We start from the raw sequence: 24,470 nt of genomic DNA, 5'->3' as shown, positions 1-24,470 counted from the left end.
ACAGATCATCGGGCGGGTGAACGCTGACCCAGACTACCTGCCGCGCACCATGGATTTTGGCCTCAATGTGCGAGGCTTCCTGGACCGCTACTGCCCCCCAAACTGCCCCCCAAGCTTCTTCCCCATTACTGTGTGCTGCTGTGATCTGGACCCTGAGAAGAGGTGAGTGGGTTGGGGGCTTAGGGTGGGGTGGTCCGCAGCAGAGCCCGAACCCACCATTCCCCTGCCTGTCTTCCCAGGCCCTCTTTCGTGAAGCTGGAGCAGTGGCTGGAGACGCTCCGCATGCACTTGGCTGGCCACCTGCCACTGGGCCCACAGCTGGAGCAGCTAGACAGGGGCTTCTGGGAGACCTACCGGCGCGGCGAGAGTGGACTGCCCGCCCACCCCGAGGTCCCCGACTGAGACCGGCCCGCCCAGCTGCCCCTGTCCCCGACTCGGGAGAATCCACCCTGCACCAGATTCCTCTGTGTGCGGTGGCCAGGTGTGGCACCCTCAGCGGGGCAGCGGACACCCAGACCCCTCCCCAGTGCCAGGCCCTAACTTGCCTTCTACCCTGTGGGCCGTGGCCCCTGCCCTTCCTCTGCCCCCGGCCCCAGAGCTGGCCTGGCTGCACAGACACCATCACCTCGCCCTGCCTTACCTCTGTCTTGGTGGGACCACCCCCTCACGCTTCTCCTTGCATGAGCTGGAGGACCCGTGTGAGCTGTACCCCATCCCATACCCGGTACCCTACCCCACACCCGCTGCCCCGGCTGTCCTATGCACACTCTACCCGTCTGCAGCTCCTCTGAGGCTGGGCCAGAGGACAGACAGCCTCAGACCGTGGCTCATCACTATTCCCAGGAGCCAAACAGGGAGTCTGGGGCCCATCACCCCCCCAGGGGGTGTCTAGGTAGCGTCAGGTATTGATAATTATCCAAACCCCCAAAGCAGAGAGAGGTCGTCTCCTGTGGAGTGGAAATCCCCGTGGCTGGGCAACAGCCCTCCCTCGCTTTGGGTCTTTTTGTTTCTTTATTGAAGCCACTTTAGTGAGAAGCAGGTACCAGGCCTCAGGGTGAAGGGTGGGTCCCTGGAGGGAGAGGGGAGCTGTGGTCCCAGGGCCAGAGCTGCTGGGAGGAGCAGCAGAGGGAGGCTGGGCAGAGTGGACGAGGCAGTGTCCACCAGCATCCCAGCCCCCTGAAGTTCATCTCAGCACCATCCCGGGCCTCTCCCCGAGGCTCCCTGCCAGTGGCCAGAGCAGCCCCTGCCCCTCCCCATGCCCCTCTGTCCTCTGGGTTCTTTCTGTGTAATCTATTTTTTAAGAAGAGTTTGTATTATTTTTTCATACGGCTGCAGCAGCAGCAGCTGCTGGGGGCTTGGGGTTTTATTTTTTTGGCGGGCGGGGGTGGGGGGGCCATTTTGTCACTTTGCCTCAGTTGAGCATCTAGAAGTATTAAGACTGTGAAGCCTTCTCAGTGCACTTTGAACCTGGAAAGCAATTGAAACAGGCCCATGGGACTATGACTCAGGGAGGTGGGACACAGTCACCTCCATCTAGGAATCACGATGTCTAAGGAACAAAACCCAGACTCAGAATAATAAAATAAATTCTGTACTCCCCACCAGATCCCGCTTTGTGACATGTGTCTGGGGGCCCTGAGGAAACAGGAGGAGAGAGGAACTTTTTGGATTAGAAGCCTTGTGGGAAGACAGGAATGGAGGTGTGGGAATGGAGGTGTGGACGGAGGGCCTAGAGGGTGGGGATGGAGGTGGTGGCCCAGCTGGGACAAGTGAGGACTTTCCAAAGCTGGGTTTGGTGGTGGGGGGAGGATTGGGGAAGAGTGGGAGAGACTAGGGAATGGATTGCTCTTATATCATGCTTGCTTTTTTTCTAAAATGTAAAGGGTCCAATCAGGAAAGCAGAAACCACGCTAGTTATTTCAAATATAGGTCATTTAATCCAGGGAATTGTTTATACAGGTGGCGAAAACACAGTGGAAGGGCGAAAAGTGGATACTGAGATAACCATTTCTGAGGAACTGCAGGAAGCAGCTGCTACCCCTTGGCTGGGGCACTTAAGGAAAGAGGAGGTTAGTTTAGTTATCTGGTGTCGGGTAACACTTCACCCCTTAAATTTGGTGGCTTGAAATAACAGTGATCACTCATGGATCACAACCGCTCTGTCAAGGATATGGGAGCAGCTTGGGTGGGTGGTTCTGGTCTGGGTTCTCTCCTAGGGTTGTGTTGGTGTTTGGGGTCTGGGGTCTCTCCTAAGTTTGTGGTCAGATACTGCCTGGGGCTACAGACATTTGAGGGCTCGAGTGGGACCAGAGGGTCCACTTCCAGGGGCCCTCTGTATGTGGCTCACACCCGTGGCCACAAATTGATGCTGGCTGTTGATGAGAAGCCTCAGTCCCTGTCAGGAGCCTCACCATAGGGCTCCTTGAATGTCCCTACAGCATCCTCTAGGCGTGAGTATCCCCTAGGGTGAGCGCCAAGAGACGAAAGCAGAGGCTTCACTGCCTTTTAGGACCTGCTCTCAGAAGCCACACAGGGTCACTTCCACCGTACTTCACTGGTCACACAGACCAACCCTGATTCAACGTGGGAAGTGTCTACACAAGGCCACAAGTAGCGGTCCAGGAGATACCACTGGGGTCTTCTTGGACACTGGCTAGAGACGTGGAGGGTGGAGCCCCAGGAGACCAGTGCTTGGATTTTTGATTTTATGGGGGAAAGGGTTGGATTCCAGTTGGTGCTGGAACTTCTAAGAAGGTAGATGCAGAAATAGTGCTAGAGCTAAACATTTGCTCCTGCTGGACTGGAGGGCATTAGAAAGTCCCTCCTCCACATTCCAGTCTCCCTCAGCTGGTCCCTATTAGCAGGCCCACCGCAACAGGAATCCAGTTGCAAGGGAGCCTGGGAAATGTAGTTTTCAGTGGTCCAGCAACTGTTTCACAGAACAGAAAGTGGACTGGGCTTGAGGCTGAGATACCACAAGCAAGCAGCACAACCCACCCCTTTGGCTACTCATCACCCACGCACATCTTTCTACCATATTTGATATCCCTACAACTCTAACAGCTTCATGCCTCCACCTAACAAGACGCAAGTATCCTTTGTGCACAGATGTGTCATTCTCTTCCTAATACTGAAATCAGAAATAGTACAAGAAGAGGAAAATCACACACCATTATCATTCTAGAAATATCTAAAAAGAATAATATACTATGACCAAGTAGGGTTTATCCCAGGAATGTAATAGTGTTTCAGTATTTCAAAAGTAAATCCGTGGAAAACCACAGTGAGATACCACTTAACACCCACAAGGATGGCAGTAATTTTTTTTAAATTTTATTTATTTATTTATTTTTGGCTGCATTGGGTCTTTGTTGCTGTGCGTGGGCTTTCTCTAGTTGCAGAGAGCGGGGGCTACTCTTTGTTGCAGTGTGCAGGGCTTCTCATTACGGTGGCTTCTCGTTGTGGAGCACAGGCTATGGGCGTGCAGGCTCTAGAGCACAGGCTCAGTAGTTGTGGCGCACAGGCTTAGTTGCTCCGCAGCATGTGGGCTCTTCCTGGACCAGGGATTGAACCCGTGTCTCCTGCATTGGCAGGCGGATTCTCAACCACTGTGCCACCAGGGAAGTCCCCATAATTTGTAAAAAGAAAGAAAAAATGTGTTGGTGAGGATGTGGAGAAATTGGAAACTTCATTCTCTGCTAACGGGAATATAAAATGGTGCAGCTGCTGTGCAAAACAGTCTGGCAGTTCCTCAAAATGTTAAACAGAGTTCTGACCCAGCCATTCCACTCTCAGGTATATAAACAGGAGGAATGGAAACGTACACACAGAAACTTGTACATGAAGGTGCATAGCAACATCATTCATAACAGCCCAAAAGTGGGAATGACCCAAATGTCCACCACCTGCTGAATGGATAAACAAAATCTGGTCTGTATGCACAATGGAATATTACTCAGCCCTGAAAAGGAATGGAATACTGATATGTGCTACAACATGGATGAACCTTGAAAACATTATGCTAAGAGAAAGAAGCCAGACAGAAAAGGTCACATGTTGATGATTCTGTGTACATGAAATGTCCAGAATAAGCAAATTCATAGAGACAGAAAGGAGATTCGTTGGGGGGAAGAAGGGTGCATAGGGAGTGATTGCTAATGGGTATGGAGTTTATTTGGGAGATGAAGAAAATGTTCTGGAATTGGGCAGTGGTGATGGTTGCACAACTCTGTGAGCATGTTAAAAACCACTGAATTGTACATTTTAAAATGGTGAATTTTAAGGTATGTGAATTACCTCAATTTTTAATCCATCAGTCAATGAAATCCATCATATGACCAGATCATATCACATGATGTTGATAGTGTCTGACAAAAATTCAACATCCATTCCTGGTTTAAAAAAAAAAAAATCTCAGCAAACTAAAAATAGAAGGTAACTTCCTTAAGCTGAGTGAAGGCAGCTACAAAAAAAAAAACCACCAAAAAAACCCCACAGCTCACACTATACTTAATGGTAAAATAATGCACGCTTTCTTCCTAAGATCAGGAAAAAAGGCAAGGGGGTGTAGCCTCACCACTCCTATTCACCATTGAACTGAAGTCCTGGTCACTGCAGGAAGAGAAGGAAACAGACAAGAAGTAAGATGTGTACAGATTGGGAAGGAAGAAATAAAACTGTTCCTGTTTCAGAAGACATGATTGTCTAGGTAGACAATACTAACAAATCTACCAAAACAAACAAACAAACACCCTCCTAAGAACTAACTTCAGCAAAGTCAGAAAATAAAAAGGTCAAAGTCAGCGTGAAAAATCAGTCTACATACTACCAATGCACAATTGGAAACCAAATTTTTTTTTTTTTTCATTTATTTTGGGCCATGCCACGTGGCTTGTGGAATCTTAGTTCCCCAACCAGGGATCGAACCTGTGCCCTCTGCAATGGAAGCGTGGAGTCCTAACCACTGGACCGCCAGGGAATTCCAAAATATTTTTAAAGCACCATTCACAATAGTCCCTCCCAAAAGGAAATAGATCTAACAAAATCTAAAAGTTACAGATCTAACAAAATATGTGTAAGATCTGTATGCTGAAAACTGTAAAATGCTGAAGAAAGAACTCAAAGAAGACCTAAATAAATAGACATAGTGCTCATGAACTGGATTACTCAATACAATTAAGATGTTAATTCTCCCCAAATTGATCTGTTGATTTCACACAATTCCAATAAAAATCCCAAGAACATTTTTTTGTAGAAATAGACAAGCTGAGTCTAAAATTTATATGCAATAGCAAAAGGACTAGAAAAGTTAAAGTACTTTTGAAAAAAGAAAAAGTTGAAAGACACACACTACCCAATTTCATGACCTGTAGGAACTATAGTAATCATGACAGGTTTGGTGAAGAGATAAGACGTGTGCACCAATGGAACAGAAGAGAGTCCAGAAATAGACCCACGTGTATATAGCCAATTGCTTTTTTTTTTAATTAATTAATTTCTTTACTTTTGGCTGTGTTGGGTCTTCGTTGCTGCGCGCAGGCTTTCTCTAGTTGTGGCGAGCGGGGGCTACTCTTCGTTGTGGTAGGCAGGCTTCTCATTGCAGTGGCTTCTCTTGTTGCAGACCACGGGCTCTAGGCACGCGGGCTTCAGTAGTTGTGGCACATGGACTTAGTTGCTCTGCGGCATGTGGGATCTTCCCGGACCAGGGATCGAACCCGTGTCCCCTGCACTGGCAGGCGGATTCTCAACCACTACACCACCAGGGAAGTCCAGTTGCTTTTGACAAAGATGCAAAGGCAATTCAGTGAAGGAAGGCTAGTCTTTCTAACAAATGGTGTTGGAAAAGTTAGACATCCATAATATCCTAAGTAAATAAAGATCTCAACCTAAACCTCAAACTCTATAGAAAAATTAACTCAAAATGGATCATAGAGGGACTTCCCTGGTGGTCCAGTGGCTAAGACTCTGCACTCCCAATGCCGGGGGCCCAGGGTTCGATCCCTGGTCAGGGAACTAGATCCCACATGCCACAGCTAAGAGTTCACATGCCGCAACTAAAGATCCCGCATTGCCGCAATGAAGATCCCGCATGCAGCAATGAAGATCCCACTGAGACCCAGCACAGCCAAATAAATAAATAAATATATTTTAAAAATGGATCATAGATCTAAATGTAAAATGTGAAAGTATAAAATGTTTATACGAAAATGAAGAAGAAAATCTGCGTGACTTGGGTTAAACAAAGATTTCTTAGACGTGACACCAAAAGCACAATCAAAAAAAAAAAAGGTTGATAAATTAGACTTCATCAAAATTAAAACACTTCCTCTGTAAAATACAATGATTGTGGTGGTGGTTATATGTATCTATAAATGTGTTAAAACACCTAGAACTGTCAGTGGAAAAAGAAGGTAATTTTACTCTGTGTACATTTTTAAAATAATTTTAAAAAATCATACCAAAGCAGATGGCAAGCCAGAAGAAATATTTGCAACATACAGAAAATATTTGCAAACCATGTAATAGTCAAAGAATTCTATAATATATTGAATATAAAGTGTTCCTACAAAAAGAAAAAAAGATTGTCAGATGGGATTCAAAAAATAATTTATATGCTGCTTACAAGAAACCAACCTGAGGGCTTCCCTGGTGGCGCAGTGGTTGAGAGTCCGCCTGCCGATGCAGGGGACACGGGTTCGTGCCCCGGTCTGGGACAATCCCACATGCCGTGGAGAGCGGCTGGGCCCGTGAGCCATGGCCGCTGAGCCTGCGCTTCCGGAGCCTGTGCTCCGCAATGGGAGAGACCACAACAGTGAGAGGCCCTCGTACCGCAAAAAAAAAAAACCAACCTGAAATGTAATTATATAGATAAAGTAAAAGGATGAAACGATACACCACACAAACACTAGTTTTTTTTTAAAGCTGGACTGGCTATATTTAGATTAGATGAGATAGATTAGATTAATATCAATCAAAGTAGACTTCAGAACTGGGAAGATGATTAGGGATAAAGAGAATTACGTGATAATAAGAGAATCAACTAGCCAAGAAGACACAAAATGTGTATGCATCTAAAAACATTGTTTTGAAATACATAAAGCAAAAATTCCTAGAACTGAAAGGAAAAATAGATATTATAGAAGTACCACCTTTACAGCCATGTGAAGTAGTACCTTTGAAGTGGATTCACCAGCCCTAGATTGGTGACTGTGGTCCCAGTCAATATCTTGACTGCAACCTTATCAGAGACGCTGAGCCAGAACTGTCCGGATAAGTCACTCCTGAATTCCAGACCATCAGAAACTGATAAGTGTTTATTAATATTTTAAGACACTAACTTCTAGATGAATTTGTTACACAGCAATAGATACCTAATAAAGCCACCATAAAACCTCTCTGGTTCTTTGACCATGACTTAAGCTGAGAATTAAAGCCCTAAGCTAGTCCCTTTCTTCCTGTAACTCTGCAGTGCAGTCAGAAATAGCCAGCCCACCTCACCATTCTTATAGTTTTCCGTAGCTATTTGTTTTCACGTGGCACTGGGCACTTCTCAAGCAACCACGAGTGGTAATCAGTTTATCTGAGATGTCTCTTTATGCCAGGGGACATGAGAATCCCATTTACATTGGCAAGGTGCTCAGCACTGAGTTCAAGGTCGGGGGCGTAACCAAATCAGTTTCATGGTCCCACCTTTTAAAGTCTACTTCTCTTGCCAGCTGGCTTCCTTCTAACTTCTGACAACGGGAATCACTAAAGGGACCTTGGAAGATGGACAAAGGGGAAAAAGGACTCCTTCCAGCTTTCCGGGGATTGTCTGTATTTCTCAAGCAACAGCAAACACTTGACTTCTGCCCCCAACTACTTGCAGCAGGCATAGCCCAGGCTGCCCATAGCTCTCTCTTCACAGGTCTGAGTACCAGCCACATGACACAGCCTCCGCAGTAGTCTGGGTACCACCCAAGGGCTCCCTTTCCTCAGGGTTCTGAACACCAGCTACATGGAGATACAATGTAGAGCTCCTAGGTCTTGGTAAATTATAAGGTTTGGTTCCCATTATCCTGACTAGTCCCTGATTGATATAGTACTTGGTACTGGAGTGGGGTTGAAATATTTGCTGGATAGGGCTTTCCTGGTGGTGCAGTGGTTGAGAGTCCACCTGCCGATGCAGGGGACATGGGTTCGTGCCCCGGTCCGGGAAGATCCCACATGCCACGGAGCGGCTGGGCCCGTGAGCCATGGCCGCTGAGCCTGCGCATCTGGAGCCTGTGCTCCGCAACGGGAGAGGCCACAACAGTGAGAGGCCCGCGTACCGCAAAAAAAAAAAAAAGAAATATTTGCTGGATAAATGAACAGAATAATGAATAATTGAGCTTGTAAGATCTAGGACTCCCAGCTGCCATCTTACTCTCAGGAGGAGCAACTAAATTATTCCTTCAGTAATTAAATCATTCAACATCTGCTCTTTGTCTATGTTAACCTCTTTACCACTCCATCAAATGAGTCCATCAACGCCTTTCTGCTTCCACCTCTTGGCCCGATAAATTTATTTTTTTTAATTTATTTTACTGAAGTAGAGTTGATTTACAACGTGTTGATTTCTGCTGTAGAGCAAAGTGAGTCAGTTATACATGTATATGCATTCTTTTTCATATTATTTTCCATTGTGGTTTATCAGAGGATATTGAATATAGCTCCCTGTGCTATACAGTAGGACCTTGTTGTTTAATCCGTTCTATATATAATAGTTTGCATCTGCTAATCCCAAGCTCCCACTCCATCCCTCAACTACCCCCCTCCCCCTTGGCAACCACAAGTCTGTTCTCTATGTCTGTGAGTCTGTTCCTGTTTCATAGATATGTTCATTTGTGTTGTATTTTAGGTTCCACATATAAGTGATATCATATGGTATTTGTCTTTCTCTGTCTGGCTTACTTCACTTAGTATGATCATCTCTAGGTTCATCCATGTTGCTGCAAATGGCATTTTTTCATTCTTTTTTATGGCTGAGTAGTACTCCATTGTATATATGTACCACATCTTCTTTATCCATTCATCTGTCGATGAACATTTAGGTTGTTTCCATGTCTTGGCTATTGTGAATACTGCTGCTATGAATATAGAGATGCAGGTATCTTTTTGAAGTATAGTTTTGTCCATATATAAGCCCAGGAGTGGGATTGCTGGATCATATGGCAACTCCATTTTTAGTTTTTTGAGGAACATCCATACTGTTTCCATAGTGTCTGCATCAATTTACATTCCCACCAACAATATAGGAGGGTTCCCTTTTTTCCACACCCTCTCCAGCATTTGTTATTTGTAAATTTTTTAAAAGATGGCCATTCTGACCAGTGTGAGGTAGTACCTCATTGTACTTTTGATTTGCATTTCTCTAACAGTTAGTGATGTTGAGCATCTTTTCATGTGCCTGTTGGCCATCTGTATGTCTTCTTTGGAGAAATGTCTATTTAAGTCTTCTGCCCATTTTTTTTTTTCTTTTTTTTTTTTGCGGTATGCGGGCCTCTCACTGCTGTGGCCTCTCCCGTTGCGGAGCACAGGCTCCGGACACACAGGCTCAGCGGCCATGGCTCACGGGCCCAGCCGCTCTGCGGCATGTGGGATCTTCCCGGCCTGGAGCACAAACCCGTGTGCCCTGCATCGGCAGGCGGACTCTCGACCACTGCGCCACCAGGGAAGCCCTTCTGCCCATTTTTTGATTGGGTTGTTTGTTTTTTGTTGTTGTTGAGTTGTATGAGCTGTTGTTGTATATTTTGGAAATTAAGCCCTTGTCGGTCACATCATTTGCAAATATTTGCTCCCAGTCTGTAGGTTGTCTTTTTGTTTTATTTATGGTTTCCTTTGCTATACAAGAACTTGCAAGTTTGATTAGGTCCCATTTGTTTATTTTTGCTTTATCTCTGTTGCTTTGGGAGATTGACCTAAAAAAACATTGGTACAATTTATGTCAGAGAATGTTTTGCCTATGTTCTCTTCTAGGAGTTTTATGATGTCATGTCTTATATTTAAGTCGTTAAGCCATTTTGAATTTATTTTTGTGTGTGGCATAAGGGAGTGTTCTAACTTCACTGATTTACATGAGGCTGTCCAGCTTTCCCAACATCACTTGCTGAAGTGACTGCCTTTTTTCCATAGTATATTGTCGGCTCCTTTGTTGAAGATTAATTGACCACAGGTGAGTCGGTTTATTTCTGGTTAGCCCAATAAATTTAAATAAGACTCAGACTCTGCAACCCTCTGTTTGAATAAGAAATCCAATAGGTTTGGAGTTTTATTAAATTTTTGCAGGTAGGGAAAGGAAAAAATTGCCAATGATCCTTTCTTGACTTAATAAAAAGATTAATTATGTATATCTTTCAGAAAGCATATATACATCAAATTAAACACTATTATAAGCGCAACAAATTATTAAATGAGATAACCAGAGGACTTTCCTGGTGGCGCAGTGGTTGAGAGTCCGCCTGCCGATGCAGGGGACGCGGGTTCGAGCCCTGCTCCAGGAAGATCCCACATTCAATGGAGCAGCTAAGCCTGTGCACCACAGCTACTGAGCCTGCGCTCTAGAGCCCACGAGCCACAACTACTGAGCCCACGTGCCACAACTACTGAAGCCCCCGCACCTAGAACCTGTGCTTCGCAACAAGAAATGCCACCGTAATGAGAAGCCTGTGCACCACAATGAAGAGTAGCCCCCCCTTGCTGCAACTAGAGAAAGCTGGTGTGCAGCAATGAAGACCCAACGCAGCCAAAAATTAATTAATTAATTATTTTAAAAAGGTAACCAGAATGTAGACTTTCAGGGATTATTGGTTACAGTTCACACAATATAGTGAAAGACCCTGAAGTCTGAGTGTCTTAAAAGACTCATTTGGGACTTCCCTGGTGGCACAGTGGTTAAGAATCCGCCTGCCAATGCAGGGGGACATGGGTTCGAACCCTGGTCTGGGAAGATCCCATATGCTGTAGGGCAACTAAGCCCATGCACCACAACTACTGAGCCCACATGCCACAACTACTGAAGCCCGCGTGCCTAGAGCCTGTGCCCCACAACAAGAGGAGCCACCGCAATGAGAAGCCCGCGCACCACAACAAAGAGTAGCTCCCACTCGCTGCAACTAGAGAAAGCCCGTGCACAGCAGTGAAGACCAAACACAGGCAAAAATAATAAATAAATTTAAAAAGTAAAAAAAACTCATTTGAACAAATACCATTTCTAGAAGAAGATTATACATTTGCAAACTGTCACATCAGATAGGAGTGCAGAACTGATACTTTGGTGAATGCTCTATCAGAAATAGCTTTATGATCCTCAGTGATGGTCTGCATCTCTGCAGCTGTAGGACAAGGCAACATATACTTCTCTTACATTTTCTTTACTAGCAGCATTTTCAAACGTACTCCCCAGAATTCCATTAATTAGCACCGAAAAACAGAAGAGACCTAATAAACCTAAAACATAAAGTAGGGAAAAGAACTGCCGAGATAATTTTTAGATAAAATCTACACACAAGGGCTTCCCTGGTGTCGCAGTGGTTGAGAGTCCGCCTGCCGATGCAGGGGACACGGGTTCGTGCCCCAGTCCGGGAAGATCCCACATGCCGCGGAGCGGCTGGGCCCGTGAGCCATGGCCACTGAGCCTGCGCGTCCGGAGCCTGTGCTCCGCAACGGGAGAGGCCACAACAGTGAGAGGCCCGCGTACCGCAAAAAAAAAAAAAAAAAAAAAAAAAATCAACACAGGGTTATATAAAAGAATCTAGAGGGGCTTCCCTGGTGGCGCAGGGGTTAAGAATCCGCCTGCCAAAAAAAAAAAAAAAGAATCCGCCTGCCAATGCAGGGGACACAGGTTCGAGCCCTGGTCCGGGAAGATCCCACATGCCACGGAGCAACTAAGCCCGTGAGCCACAATTACTGAGCCTGTGCTCTAGAGTCTGCAAGCCACAACTACGGAAGCCCACACGCCCAGAGCCCGTGCTCCGCAACAAGAGAAGCCACCACAATTAGAAGGCCATGCACTGCAACGAAGAGTAGCCCCCGCTCGCCTCAATTAGAGAAAGCCCGCACCCAGTAACAAAGACCCAACACAGCCAAAAGTAAATAAATAAGAATCTAGAATCTCTTCAACATAATATTCACAAGGTTCAGGATAAAATCCAAAATCTTCAATATAAAACCAGTAGGAAAATGTGACCAATCTCGACAGAAAAGAAAGTCAATCATCCAAGGCCAATCCCCAAATAATCCAAATGTCGACATTAGCACTATGGAATTTTATTTTAAAGTAGCTATTATAATTATGCCAATGAAGTAAAGGAAAATTTTTTCATGATGAATTAGGAAATCTTAGTGGAGAAATAGAAACTATGAAAAAGAAGCAAATTGAAATTCTAGAACTTAAAATATCTAACATAAAAAATTTGGGAATTCCCGGGTGGTCCAGCAGTTAGGACTCCGCGCTTCCACTGCAGGGAGGCTGGGTTCAGTCCCTGGTCGGGGAACAGAGATCCTGCAAGCCATGCAGTGAGGCCAAAAAAAGGGAAAAAAAGGAATTGAATTCAGAAGGAGTTGCATTGTAGCCTTGGTTACTTTGGCTTCACTTTTTTTTTTTTTTGCGGTACGCGGGCCTCTCACTGTTGTGGTCTCTCCGGTTGCGGAGCACAGGCTCCGGACGCGCAGGTTCAGCGGCCACGGCTCACGGGCCCAGCCGCTCCGCGGCATGTGGGATCTTCCCAGACCGAGGCACGAACCCGTGACCCCTGCATCGGCAGGTGGACTCTCAACCACTGCGCCACCAGGGAAGCCCTGGCTTCACTTTTATATTTAACTCTAGTAGTGTCCTAGAATCTAAGCACCACGAGACTGTGCCACCTCTCTCTGCTTTGTAGCCTCAATCCCATCACCCCATACCCAGCAAATTCCCCGAGAAAGTAGGGGCTGTAGGCTTGTCAGGTTGTTCAACCTATTTATCTGTTTTTAAGAAATGTATAATCATTAGAACATAACACTTTTTCAGGAACAAATCTACCTTACACATATTCTACACACCAACTTGTTTCCAAATATAAATAGTTACCCACATTTTGTTTAGTTAAAATGTTGTTTTGGGGACTTCCCTGGCGGTCCAGTGGTTAGGACTCCGTGCTTCCATTGCAGGGGGCACGGGTTCCATCCCTGGTCGGGGAACTAAGATCACACATGCCGCGAGGTGTGGCCAAAAATTAAAAAAAAAAAAGTTGTTTTGGTTGTAAAACCAATCTTCTGTTTCCAGAAATAATCAAATACTTCATGTATCTGAACTGCTTTTACAAATGGACTAATAAACCTTAAGCTAAACAAGATTTTATACATGTATTTTCATTAAGATATAATTCACATAAAATTCATTCTTCTACAGATAATCAAGCATTTTTTTAAGTGAATCATGTTTTTTAAAAATTCCATCGGTATTTTTATTTGTTTGGTTGTTTATTTATTTATTTTTGGCTGTGTTGGGTCTTCGCTGCGCGCAGGTTTTCTCTAGTTGCGGCGAGCGGGGGCTACTCTTCCTTGTGGTGTGCAGGCTTCTCATTGCGGTGGCTTCTCTTGTTGCAGAGCACGGGCTCTAGGCGCACAGGCTTCAGTAGTTGTGGCATGTGGACTCAGTAGTTGTGGCTCGCGGGCTTAGTTGCTCCGCAGCATGTGGGATCTTCCCAGACCAGGGCTTGAACCCGTGTCCCCTGCATTGGCAGGCGGATTCTTAACCACTGTGCCACCAGAGAAGTCCCTCAAGCAGTTTTTAATGTATTTACAAAGTTATATTTACAACCATCAGCACGATCAAATCACAGAACATTTCATCACCCCTAAAAGAAATCCCATCCGCACTAGTAGACACTCCCCATTCCCCTGCTCCACAGCCTCTGAAAACCACGAATCTACTTTCCGTTTCTGTGGATTTTCCTATTCTGGACATTCCAGAATCATACAGTGTGTGGACTTTTGTGTCTGGCTTCTTCCATTTAGAATAATGTTTTCAAGTTTCATCCATCTTGTAGCATGATTCATCCATTCCTCTTTAGGGCTGAATAATGTTCCATTGTATTCATGTACTGCATTTTGTTTATCCATTCATGAGCTGATGGACATTTGGATTGTTTCCACCGTTTGACTATTATAATACTGCTATGGACATCTGTTTGAACATGCATTTTCAGTTCTCTTCAGCATATACCTAAGAGTGGATTGCTGGCAGATATGGCAACTCTATGTTTAACTTTTTGAAGAACTGCCAAACTGTTTTTCAAAGTGCCAAGAGTTTTCTAGTTTCAGATCTTACATTTAGACCTGTGATTTGAGTTAATTTTTGTATATGACATGAGGTAGGGGTCCAGCTTCATTCTTTTGCATGTGGATAGTGAGTTGTCCCACTACCATTTGTTGAAGAGACTATTCTTCCCCCATTGAATGATCTTGGCACTCTTGTCAAAAATCGATTGACCATATTCGTATGGGTTTATTTCTGAACTTTCCATTCTATTCTATTGATTAATATGTTTATCTTTATGCCAGTATCAACAGTCTTGATCTCCGCTAATTTGTAGTAACCTTTGGCATCAGGAAAGGTGAACCCTCCAACTTTGTTCTTCTTTTTCAAGATTGTTTCCATATGAATTTTAGGAACAGCTTGTCTGTTTCTGGGGCAAAAAAAAAAAAAACCCAGCTAGGGTTTTTTTGTTTTGGTTTTTCGGTCTGTTTTGCAGGGGGGGGGGTTGTTTTTTGTTTGGGGGTTTTTGTTGTTGTTTTTTGGGGGTTTTCTGTTTGTGTTTTTTTGGCTGCTTTGGGTCTTCATTGCTGTGCGCAGGCTTTCTTTAGTTGCGGCGAGCGGGGGCTACTCTTGGTCGCAGTGCGTGGGCTTCTCATTGCAGTGGCTTCTCTTGTTGTGGAGCACAGGCTCTGGGCACGCGGGCTTCAGTAGTTGTGGCACTTGGGTTCAGTAGTTGTGGCTCCTCGGCTGTAGAGCACAGGCTCAGTAGTTGTGGCTCGAGGGCTTAGTTGCTCCGTGGCACGTGGGATCTTCCCGGACCAGGGCTTGAACATGTGTCCCCTGCATTGGCAGGTGGATTCTTAACCACTGTGCCACCGGAGAAGTCCCCTAGCTAGGGTTTTTGATAGAGATTGCTTTGAATCTGTAGATCAATTGAGGAGTATTGGAGTATTGATATCTTAACAATATTGTCTCTTCTAATCCGTGAACATGTCTTTCCGTTTATTTGAGTCTTAAATTTCTTTCAATGACGTTTTGAAGTTTTCATTGTATAAGTTGTGCACTTCTTTTGTTACATTTATTCCTAAGCACTTTGTTCTTTTAATGAGATTGTTCATTTTGGCGGGGGGTGTTGTTCATTGCTAGTGAATGCAAATACAATTGATTTTTGTATATTAATCTTGTTTCCTTGCTGAACTCTTTTATTAGCTCTACTAATTTTTTGTGGATTTCTCAGGATTTTCTATATACAAGATCATGTCATCTGCAAATAAAGATAGTTTTTATTTTTCCCTTCCAGTCTGAATGCCTTTATCTGCCTTTCTTCCCTAATTGCCCTGACTAGAACCTCCAGTACAATGTTGAACAGACGTGGCAAGGGAAGACACCCTTGTCTTGTTCCTAATCTTAGAAACCTTTCAGTCTTTCACCATTACATATGATGTTAAGCTGTGGGTTTATGCCGTTTATCAGGCTGAGGAAGTTTCTTGCTGTTCTTAGTTTGCTGAGTGCTATCATGACAGGGTGTTGAATTTTGTCAAATGCTTCTTCTGCATCTATTGAGATGATCACGTGGGTTTTGTAACCAATATTCTAAGTAGAAAGAACTCTATTTTTCAAATAAGTTAGTATCTGTTTCTGTGGTTTACATGCATACATTAACTTTCTCTTTTATAAGAAACTTTATGTTGATCACTTACATTAAGCATTATAAAATAAAGGCAAAGCGGGCTTCCCTGGCAGCACAGTGGATAAGAATCTGCCTGCCAATGCAGGAGACACAGATTCGATCCCTGGTCCGGGAAGATCCCACATGCTGCAGAGCAACTAAGCCCGTGCACCACAACTACTGAGCCTGCGCTCTAAGAGCCTGTGAGCCATAACTACTGAAGTCCGTATGCTTAGAGCCCGTGCACCGCCATGAAAAGAAGCCCCCACTCGCCACAACTAGAAAAAGCCCGCGCGCAGCAGCTAAGACCCAACGCAGCCAAAAATAAATAAATTTATAAATTTTAAAAAAATTTTTTTAAACTTTTAATTTAAAAAAACTATTAAAAATATAAATAAATAAAGGCAAAGCTAATTGCCTATTAGCAAACTACTCTGTATGCAACAATTGCCAATATCAGAAATACTATTTAGTGGTTGTCAATTACATGCCCTGAAATAGGAAACAAAATTCACTTACTGTATTGTTTTTCAGATAGCCCCTGGCCTTCAGAATCAGAAATTGGGACTTGCCTGTCCGTCCAGGGGTTAAGACTCCGCACTTCCACTGCAGGGGTCAGGTTCGATCCCTGATTGGGGAACTAAGATCACACATGCCACATGGTGCAGCAAAAAAAAAAAAAAAATATATATATATATATATATATATATATATACACATACATATATATATACATATATATACACATATATATATGTATACACACACACACATACATACAGAATCAGAAATAAGGATTTCCCATAAATAAGAACCACTGCAGTGCATCTAATGGTTAAGTCAGTTGTTGTTTTCCCAGCTGTGGCACCACATTATTAAAAGCGTTATGCACCTAGGAATTATGCTGCAGTTAGTTGATAAGTCAAATAATGCCTGTCTCCTTTTAAAAAGAGTGTTCTGTGTTCACAATTACTTCAAAATGTGATTACATTCAAATAATTGATATATCATGCTCTAGCAATTACAGAAGTGTGATTTTTGACACACGGCAATTTTATAAATTAGGCAAATGTAAAATGCTAAAAGATGTGAACAGCTGTTCTGTTTAAAGCTTAGAGTGCTTCGAAATGTAGGTAATAGATTTCAGTTAACATAATCAGCCTATAATACAGCCTTCTAAATCATAAAGACTTTTGGAAATACAAATATAAACAAGGGAATTACTTTTCCAAGTTACAAAATTTTGGCAAATCAATACAGTACTTTGTAATACAGTAAAACTGTGTTGTATTTGTTGGAATCATATATCACTTTAACAGTAATTCCCACCACAAAAATACTATTTAAGTATGAAATCAAATTACTAAGTCTTTTTATCAGAGTTTATAGCAGAACCAGCTGTTTTATATAGATTAATATGGCTTTTAAAATTATATACTTTCCTTCTTTTAGAGTGCATTCCTTCTTGTAAGCTGCTGAGTTAATACAGCAAAGCAATCACATGTATGTAAAATGGGCTCTGTTTCCTTCTGAGGTTGGCCCCAAACCATTCATGAAAAGGTTTAAAATTCTACTTTAAGAAGCTCAAACATGCCAATAACTAATTTTGCAAATATTGTTAATTCTTCCATAAATAGGAAAACCCTCAATGATAGATGATCACATATATAGTTTTTTTTTTTTTTAATTGTGAACCAACATGACCTATTTCAAGCCCAATATCCTTAGATTATTTTTCTGGTTTCGATGTACTTGCTAGTACCACCTATACAGTGTTGAACAGAAGTGGATATTGGACAAGCTTTTCTTGTTCCTAATTTTAAAAGGATACTTTCAATATTTCTCTTTTGAAAATTATTTTTATTATAGGATTTTGGTAAATACTCTGTATCCAGTTAAAGAAGTTCCCTGCTTTCATTGTTTGCTAAGAGGTTGTAACATGAATAGATTTTGAAAAGTATGAAATATTCCCTATTCATCTATTGGGGTGCTTATGGTTTTTCTTTGTAAAACTGACAATGTGATAACTTACATTAATTTTTTAAGATTATTTTATTTTATTTTATTTTGGCCACACCACGCGGCATGCAGGATCTTAGTTCCCCGACCAGAGATCGAACCCACGCCCCCTGCAGTGGAAGCACAGAGGCTTAACCACCGGACTGCCAGAGAAGTCCCTACATTAATTTTTTTAAATGTTAAAAACTTTGCATTCTTGGAACGAACCCAATTTTGCTATAATGTGTTCAGTTTTGTACATACTGTTGGATTTTATTGGCTAAGATTTTTTTATGATACTTACACCCATAATTCAGAGGAAGATGGTCCTCTAGCTTTCCATTCCCCTGTTATCCTTTTTTTGTTTTGGCATTGAGCTTATACTAGCCTCATATAATATTTGGGTACTATTCTTTTTGTTTTTTCTTTTTCTATTCTCTAGAAGACTATGTATTACGCTCTTGTGGAATTCCTTGAATGTTTGGCAGAAGTCACCTATAAGGCTGCTGTGAATGTTGTCATTTTTTAAAGACTTAACATACCGTTCAATTTCTTTCATTGACTGAAAGAAAAGCACACAACGTTAAGAGCTGTGAGTTGAGTTTTATTCAGTGTTTTGCTAAGGACTATAGCCCAGGAGACAGCCTCTCAGACAGCTCTGAGAAACTGCTCTGAAGATGTGGGGGGAGAAGCCAGTATATATATAATTTTGGCTAAGGAGCACATGCAATCAGGCATACATCTCAGTAGGAAGTTACTGCTAGTCACAAGGAACAGATATCCCAGTTAATGATTCTAGTGCTTTTCTAAGTATGGGAAGATGCAAGGATCTGGGTTCATAAAAATGTTTCCCGAAGTATAGCTAAGTATCTAAGGGCCTGTTTTCCCAGAGTACAAAGTGCCTCGTCCTGTTCTTGGTCTTGAATTCCTTTCAGGCTGCGCTGTAGGTCAGCGACCGCAGTGGCTAACGACTTGATTCTTGGAAAACTGTATGGAATGCAACATTTTTGTTTTACACTTTGATGATTTTCTACGTCATCTTGAGTCAGTTTTGATAATTTGCATTTTTCTAGAAAACTCACCATTCGACTTAAGATTTTAAATTATTGTTAGAAAATGATAGATAGTTTAAATCTCTCTGTCCTCTTTATCATTTCTGAAAATGTTAATTTGTGCCTCTTTTTCTTCTTGAAAATTTTCCCACAGGTTTCTTTTTATAGATCTTCTTTATTATTTATTTGTTTGATGGTTCATTAATTTTTGCTCTTATTTAGGTTCCTTCCTTCCTTCTGATTTCATTTGCTCCATTTTTCTTTTTCTACATTTCTGAGATTATTTGCTCTTTCTTATTTTATATATAATTTATTTTTAAATAGAGGTATTTATGGTTGTACATTGAACTCCTATAGCCACATCCTGCAGTTTTTTTTAATATTAATTAATTTATTTATTTGGCTGCGCTGGGTCTTAGTTGTGGCATGCGGGATCTTTTAGTTGCAGCATGTGGGATCTAGTTCCCTGACCAGGGATCGAACCTGGGCCCCCTGCATTGGGAGTGCAGCGTCTTAACCACTGGACCACCAGGGAAGTCCCTACAGATATTTAGTGTTTGTATTAGTTTCCTATGGCTGCTATAACAAATTGCCACAAACTTGGTGGCTTAAAACAACAGAAATATTTTCTCTCACTGTTTTGGAAATCTGAAAATCAGTGTCACTGGGCCAAAATCAGGGTGTCAGCAGGTTTCCGTATAACACTTACAGGTCCCACAAGTATCTCCAAGCCTGTAAGTGCACAACATTAAATAGCAAATTAAAAACACCATGAAAAGTCAACACATTTTCATGGAATAAAGAAAAAGTCCTCACATTTTCATTTTGCACTGGGATCCACACATTACATAGCTGGCCCTGCTTCTGGGACTCCCGTTACATGTATGTTGATATACTCGATAGCGTTCCACTCAACAATTTTTCTTTATTTTCTGTCTAGTCTTCAGACTGGATCATCCGTATGGACCTATGTATCTTCAAATTTGCTAATGCCTTCTTCTGTCCACTCAAATCTGTTGTTGAGTCTCTCTAGTGAATTTTTTATTTCAGTTACTGTACTTTTCAACTCCAGAATTCCTATCTGGTTCTTTTTAAGCCATTTCCATTTCTTTATTGATGTTCTTTATTTGATAATTGTCATACTTTCCTTTAATTCAATAAACATGTATTCTTCAGTTCTTTGAACATATTTATAATAGCTGATTTAAAGTCTTTGTCTACTAAGTCCAGTGTCTGGGCCCCTTCAGACAGTTTCTTATTACTTCTTTTCCCCCTGTGTTTGGGCAATACTTTCCTGTTCCTTTGCATGTCAGTCAGACCAAAATTTGTGTGTCTGTCAGTGCAGCCGTGTCCTAGCTGTGTGATTTGGAGCAAGCTACTTTATCAGTCTGAGCCTCATTTTCCACAAATGTAAGTTAGAAATAGCTCTGTTGGGAGGATTAAATGAGATCTGCCTCATAATTTTTTACTGAAAACTGAACATTTTAGAGAATATATTGTAACTCTGGATCCTGATCTCCTAGGGACTGTTGTTGTTGATTCTATCGTTGTTGTTGTTTGCTGCTTGGCCGGTTGGTTGACTTAGTGACTTGTCTGGACTAATTCTTTATAGTTTGTCTTCCCCACAGTGTGCAGCCACCGAAGTCTCTGTTCAGTTTTATTCTGGTGTGGTGTTTTGTTGTTGTTGTTGTTGTTTTTGCATCTTGTTTTTACTTTTAAGCTTGACTTCCTAGGTATCACCCCTGGGTCAGCATAGCTTAGTGGCCAGCCAGTGGTTGGTCAGAAGTTTTTCTTAAACACCTTGAGCCCGTGCCTTCCGCCCTTTGCCAAGTGGGTCTGTGTGTGGACTGGGGCACACAAAGTTCAGGCAGGTTACAAGTCTGCCTTGGTTTTTACTTTCTGCTTTTGCACAAGGCCTGATGTTCAGCCAGGGATCTGGAGTGGGGGTCCTCAACTGCACGCACATGTGTGTGCACAGCTCTAGATCCCCAGGAATATGTCAGAGCTTCTCGAAGCCCCCTGTGGCTATCTGGTGCCCTACATCTCCTTTTCAAACTTTTGACTGCTCTCTTGCTTGCCCCAGGAAGCACTGTAGCCTTAGGCAAATGTGACGGTGGCCTTTCCCAATTGTTTGCCACCAATTGATATTATTTTCAACATCACCCCTCACCATGAGCTTTTTTGCAGAGCTCCAAATCAGGTCAGCTCCTCCAGCAGCAGAAGTGAGGCTGCCAGTTTTCATGGCTACCATGTCTTGGCATTGTGGGTGGGGGAGGGGAAATGGAAGCAGCCTGGAGATAAAATGCCACAGACCCACTGTTATTACCGAGGTTCAATTTTTCTTGAATAAATGCCTTTCAATTTGCTGTATGCCCTTAGTTACCTTCCAGAGCACCGAAATAGTTGTATTGGATAATTTTGCCAGTTTTATCATTGCTTTTTCTGAGGAGAGGATTTGCCAAGGTCACTTCCCTCTGTCACTTCCCCTCCTCATTCTTCACTGCTTCTTATAATGCTCTAAGTAGAAATTTCTTCTTCCTGAAGTACATCCATTAGGAATTCTTTCAGAAAGGATCTGTGAGAAATAAAATCTTTTTTCTTTTTAACCTTTATCTGCTTTTTATTACCATGGGAATCTATTTGGACCTAGTTTAAATTATATTTAGTGTTCATAGTGTTTCTTCATTCTTGAGAATCGTGTCTCAACAATTCTGGAAAATTCTTAGTCATTATATCTTCAGATATCTCTACTTCATTCTTTTCATACTCTTTCTGGAATCTCTATTAGACATATGTTGAATATTCTGATTCTATTATCTGTGTCTCCTAACTTCTTTTTCACCATTTCAGTTCTCTATGCTTCTTCAACTCTCTTTTCCAGTTCATTAATCCTCTCTTCTACTGTGTTCAATCTGCTGTTAAATCTACCCCTTGAGGGCTTTATTGTGCTGTTTGTTCCAGTGACTACATTTTCTGTTTTTAGAAACTGTTTCTTTGTCAAATTCTGGGGGTTTTATTGTTCGTTTTCTTAGAGTTTGGATTTCTAACATTGAATTTTATGTTCTCTTCCATGCTGTTGTTGTATAATCTCAAGATCTAGGGGCTCTGATTGTCCTAATTGTCATTTTTAGTCTCATATGTGAAAAATTGTGTCAGGGCTTTGACATTAATTGTAATAATGGGTACAATTTCCATTGTAGGTGGGTCCAACTGCCATACTTAGCCCCCCCCCCAAAAATATATATATGCTTGTTTATACATATATATTTTATATTTTATATATATACACACACACACACACACATAATACAGGATGCCTATATACATGTATATATATATATGTACATATATATAGGCATCCTGTATTGTTCTGTATTTTTTTTCTTGTAACCCTAGTGCAGGGCCTCATCTCCTGTCACTCCTGGTTATTGACCCTCACTGACACTTAAGGGAAGACACATTATCAACTCATCGACTGTCATCTATGCTGTTTAGTCCCCTCTTTGTTTCTGGACTCCTGAGTTTTCTCTTTCTTCCATGGGAACTCAGCTGTGCATCTAAAATCATTTTTAATTTAATCAAACATTTCAAACAATTTTGCTAGTAGAGTTTTCTGGTTATCCTAGCTGACAAATCAGAAACATATGGGGAGATTTTTCAGAACATGTTTCACAGTCCTTCTTCCCCTGCCAAAATTCTGATACCACCTCCTAGAGAGTCTGCCAAAATCTGGGTGGAGCTGGGACCAGAAATGGGGTGGCGGTGGGGATCATTCCTGTATAATTTGAAAAACAACACAACTCACTTCCTTAGTGTTCTGATTCAGTTCCTGGTGTCTTAGACTTCTGTGCCTAACGCAGTTTCACGGCCCACAGGAGATACGGGGTAAAGATATGCTGAATACATGAATGCATGACTGATTACTGACTGATACTTGTGCAGGTCCGACATGTGATTAAACTAGATAGTAACTGCTCGATAAAGATCATTTTCCCTTCCCCTAAAACAGGAAAGAGGAGCTTACCAGCACCCCATGGGCGTGGCAGGCTCAGCTTAGACTACTCTCAAGGTGGACAGCCTGCATTCCAGCCTTGGTCCAGGTCTCTGAGGACTGTGATGGAGGGCACGAGGGAAGCACGTGAGTTGGCCTGGATTCCATTCTGTGGATTTTCACCCTCATGCACTGGATGAATGGGCCAATCAGCCTGGAGGACAGGCCCTAGGGGGTGCCTCACAGGTCTGTATTAGGCCCTACCTATTTATCTGTTTGGGGGGTGACACAGAGTTGAGAAGGATCAGGACACCTTAGGTGACAGTCAGGACCCTGGATCCCCTCTTTAGCCCCTTAAAGCCTTAGCTTTCCTTCTCCATCCCCTCCCTACTCTTCCAATCTGTCCCCAGCCCTTTCCTGACTCTGTCTCTCTGCAGACGACTCCTCCTTCAGCAGGGCTGCCCACACCAGCGCCTCCAGCTCATCTCTCCAGGTCACCAACCCATTGCAGGAAGACCCAAAGGCTCTTCAAAGGCCAAGTGCACAGACACAGACTCCCCTTTCCCCCAGCATCCTGCCCTCCTTCTGTGATCCCAACTCCAGGGTGTCATCCAACCCACGCAGGCACCTGTGAGTCACCCTGGACTCCGCCCTCCTCTTTCCAAATCTGTTTAGACCAAGTCTCCTGGATGGAATCCACTTCTGGGTATGTCTGCAATCAGGCCTCTGCCTTCCACCTTCCCTCCGCACCATCACCTGAGGTCAGCCACCAGCATGGCCCTCGGGATCATCATACCTCCTAACTCACCTGCAGCCTCTAGTCCGGGGTTGGTGGCCCCTGAGCCTGATCAGGGCCTCAGACTTGTTTTGTCTGCCTCCAACTGTGGTTTGCTTTGCTTCTGCTTTTAAATGAGCTAACACTATCAACTAGAAGATCTCACATACAAGGAAAGAATTCTGGCTGCTCTTGAGTAATTTGCGGGGCCCAAATGCGTGCTGTCCCCTTGGAGGGGCTGTTAGCTGTCCCCAAGTGGCAGCTGTTCCCTGATGATCACAGACCCCTAACCAGTCTGCCTTGCCCCTCAGGGCACTTGAGATTAAGGCTTTTCTCCGGTCTGTAATCATCCTCACTGCTCCCAGCTAAAACTCAAAGTTGACGCTGTCATTCAGCAGTTTGTCCAACGTCCTGCAGAGGAAATCAGCCTCTTTAACCAGGCATTCGAGTCCCTTCCCCAGTCCACCCAGGCCAACCCTCCAGCCTCACCCCAGTCCTTCTCCCCTGGAGAAGCACAGCTTACCCATCTCACAATTCCCATACACATCCCGCTTTCCCAAACCTTTCTGCCTGTAATTGGGCTTTTGTTCCTACTTAGTTTACTTAAGAATGATTGTACTGGACCATATACACAAAAGTGAGTACACTGAGTATAAAACACTGTCTCAGTGAATGAGAGCTGTCTTGGAGGAAAGGCTCTTTTTTTTTTTGCAAACTTTTCATCAGGA

General features: G+C 43.1%; 1 protein-coding gene across 4 annotated transcripts in view; it reads left to right on the top strand.

The window, feature by feature from the left end:
* The window catches only part of LIMK1 (LIM domain kinase 1), a 46,621-nt gene extending 23,407 nt beyond the window's left edge, over positions 1-23,214 (top strand). The window contains exons 15-18 of one of the 4 annotated variants that reach the window (XR_013831552.1): positions 5-162; positions 240-481; positions 1,960-2,069; positions 22,986-23,214. Coding sequence is in view for 1 of the 4 variants with exons in the window: in XM_079944440.1 (XP_079800566.1) it covers positions 5-162; positions 240-402 (321 nt within the window). In the remaining 3 variants the exon portion in view is untranslated. The other 3 variants (XR_013831553.1, XR_013831554.1, XM_079944440.1) reach the window with 3 other exon arrangements.
* Positions 23,215-24,470: the final 1,256 nt, after the last annotated feature.

The sequence above is a fragment of the Stenella coeruleoalba genome, assembly GCF_951394435.1.
Source record: "Stenella coeruleoalba genome assembly, chromosome: 15".
In the NCBI taxonomy this organism is placed as follows: domain Eukaryota; kingdom Metazoa; phylum Chordata; class Mammalia; order Artiodactyla; family Delphinidae; genus Stenella; species Stenella coeruleoalba.
The sequence above is the reverse complement of the archived record's forward strand: the minus strand, read 5'-3'. Positions and strand labels throughout refer to the sequence as shown.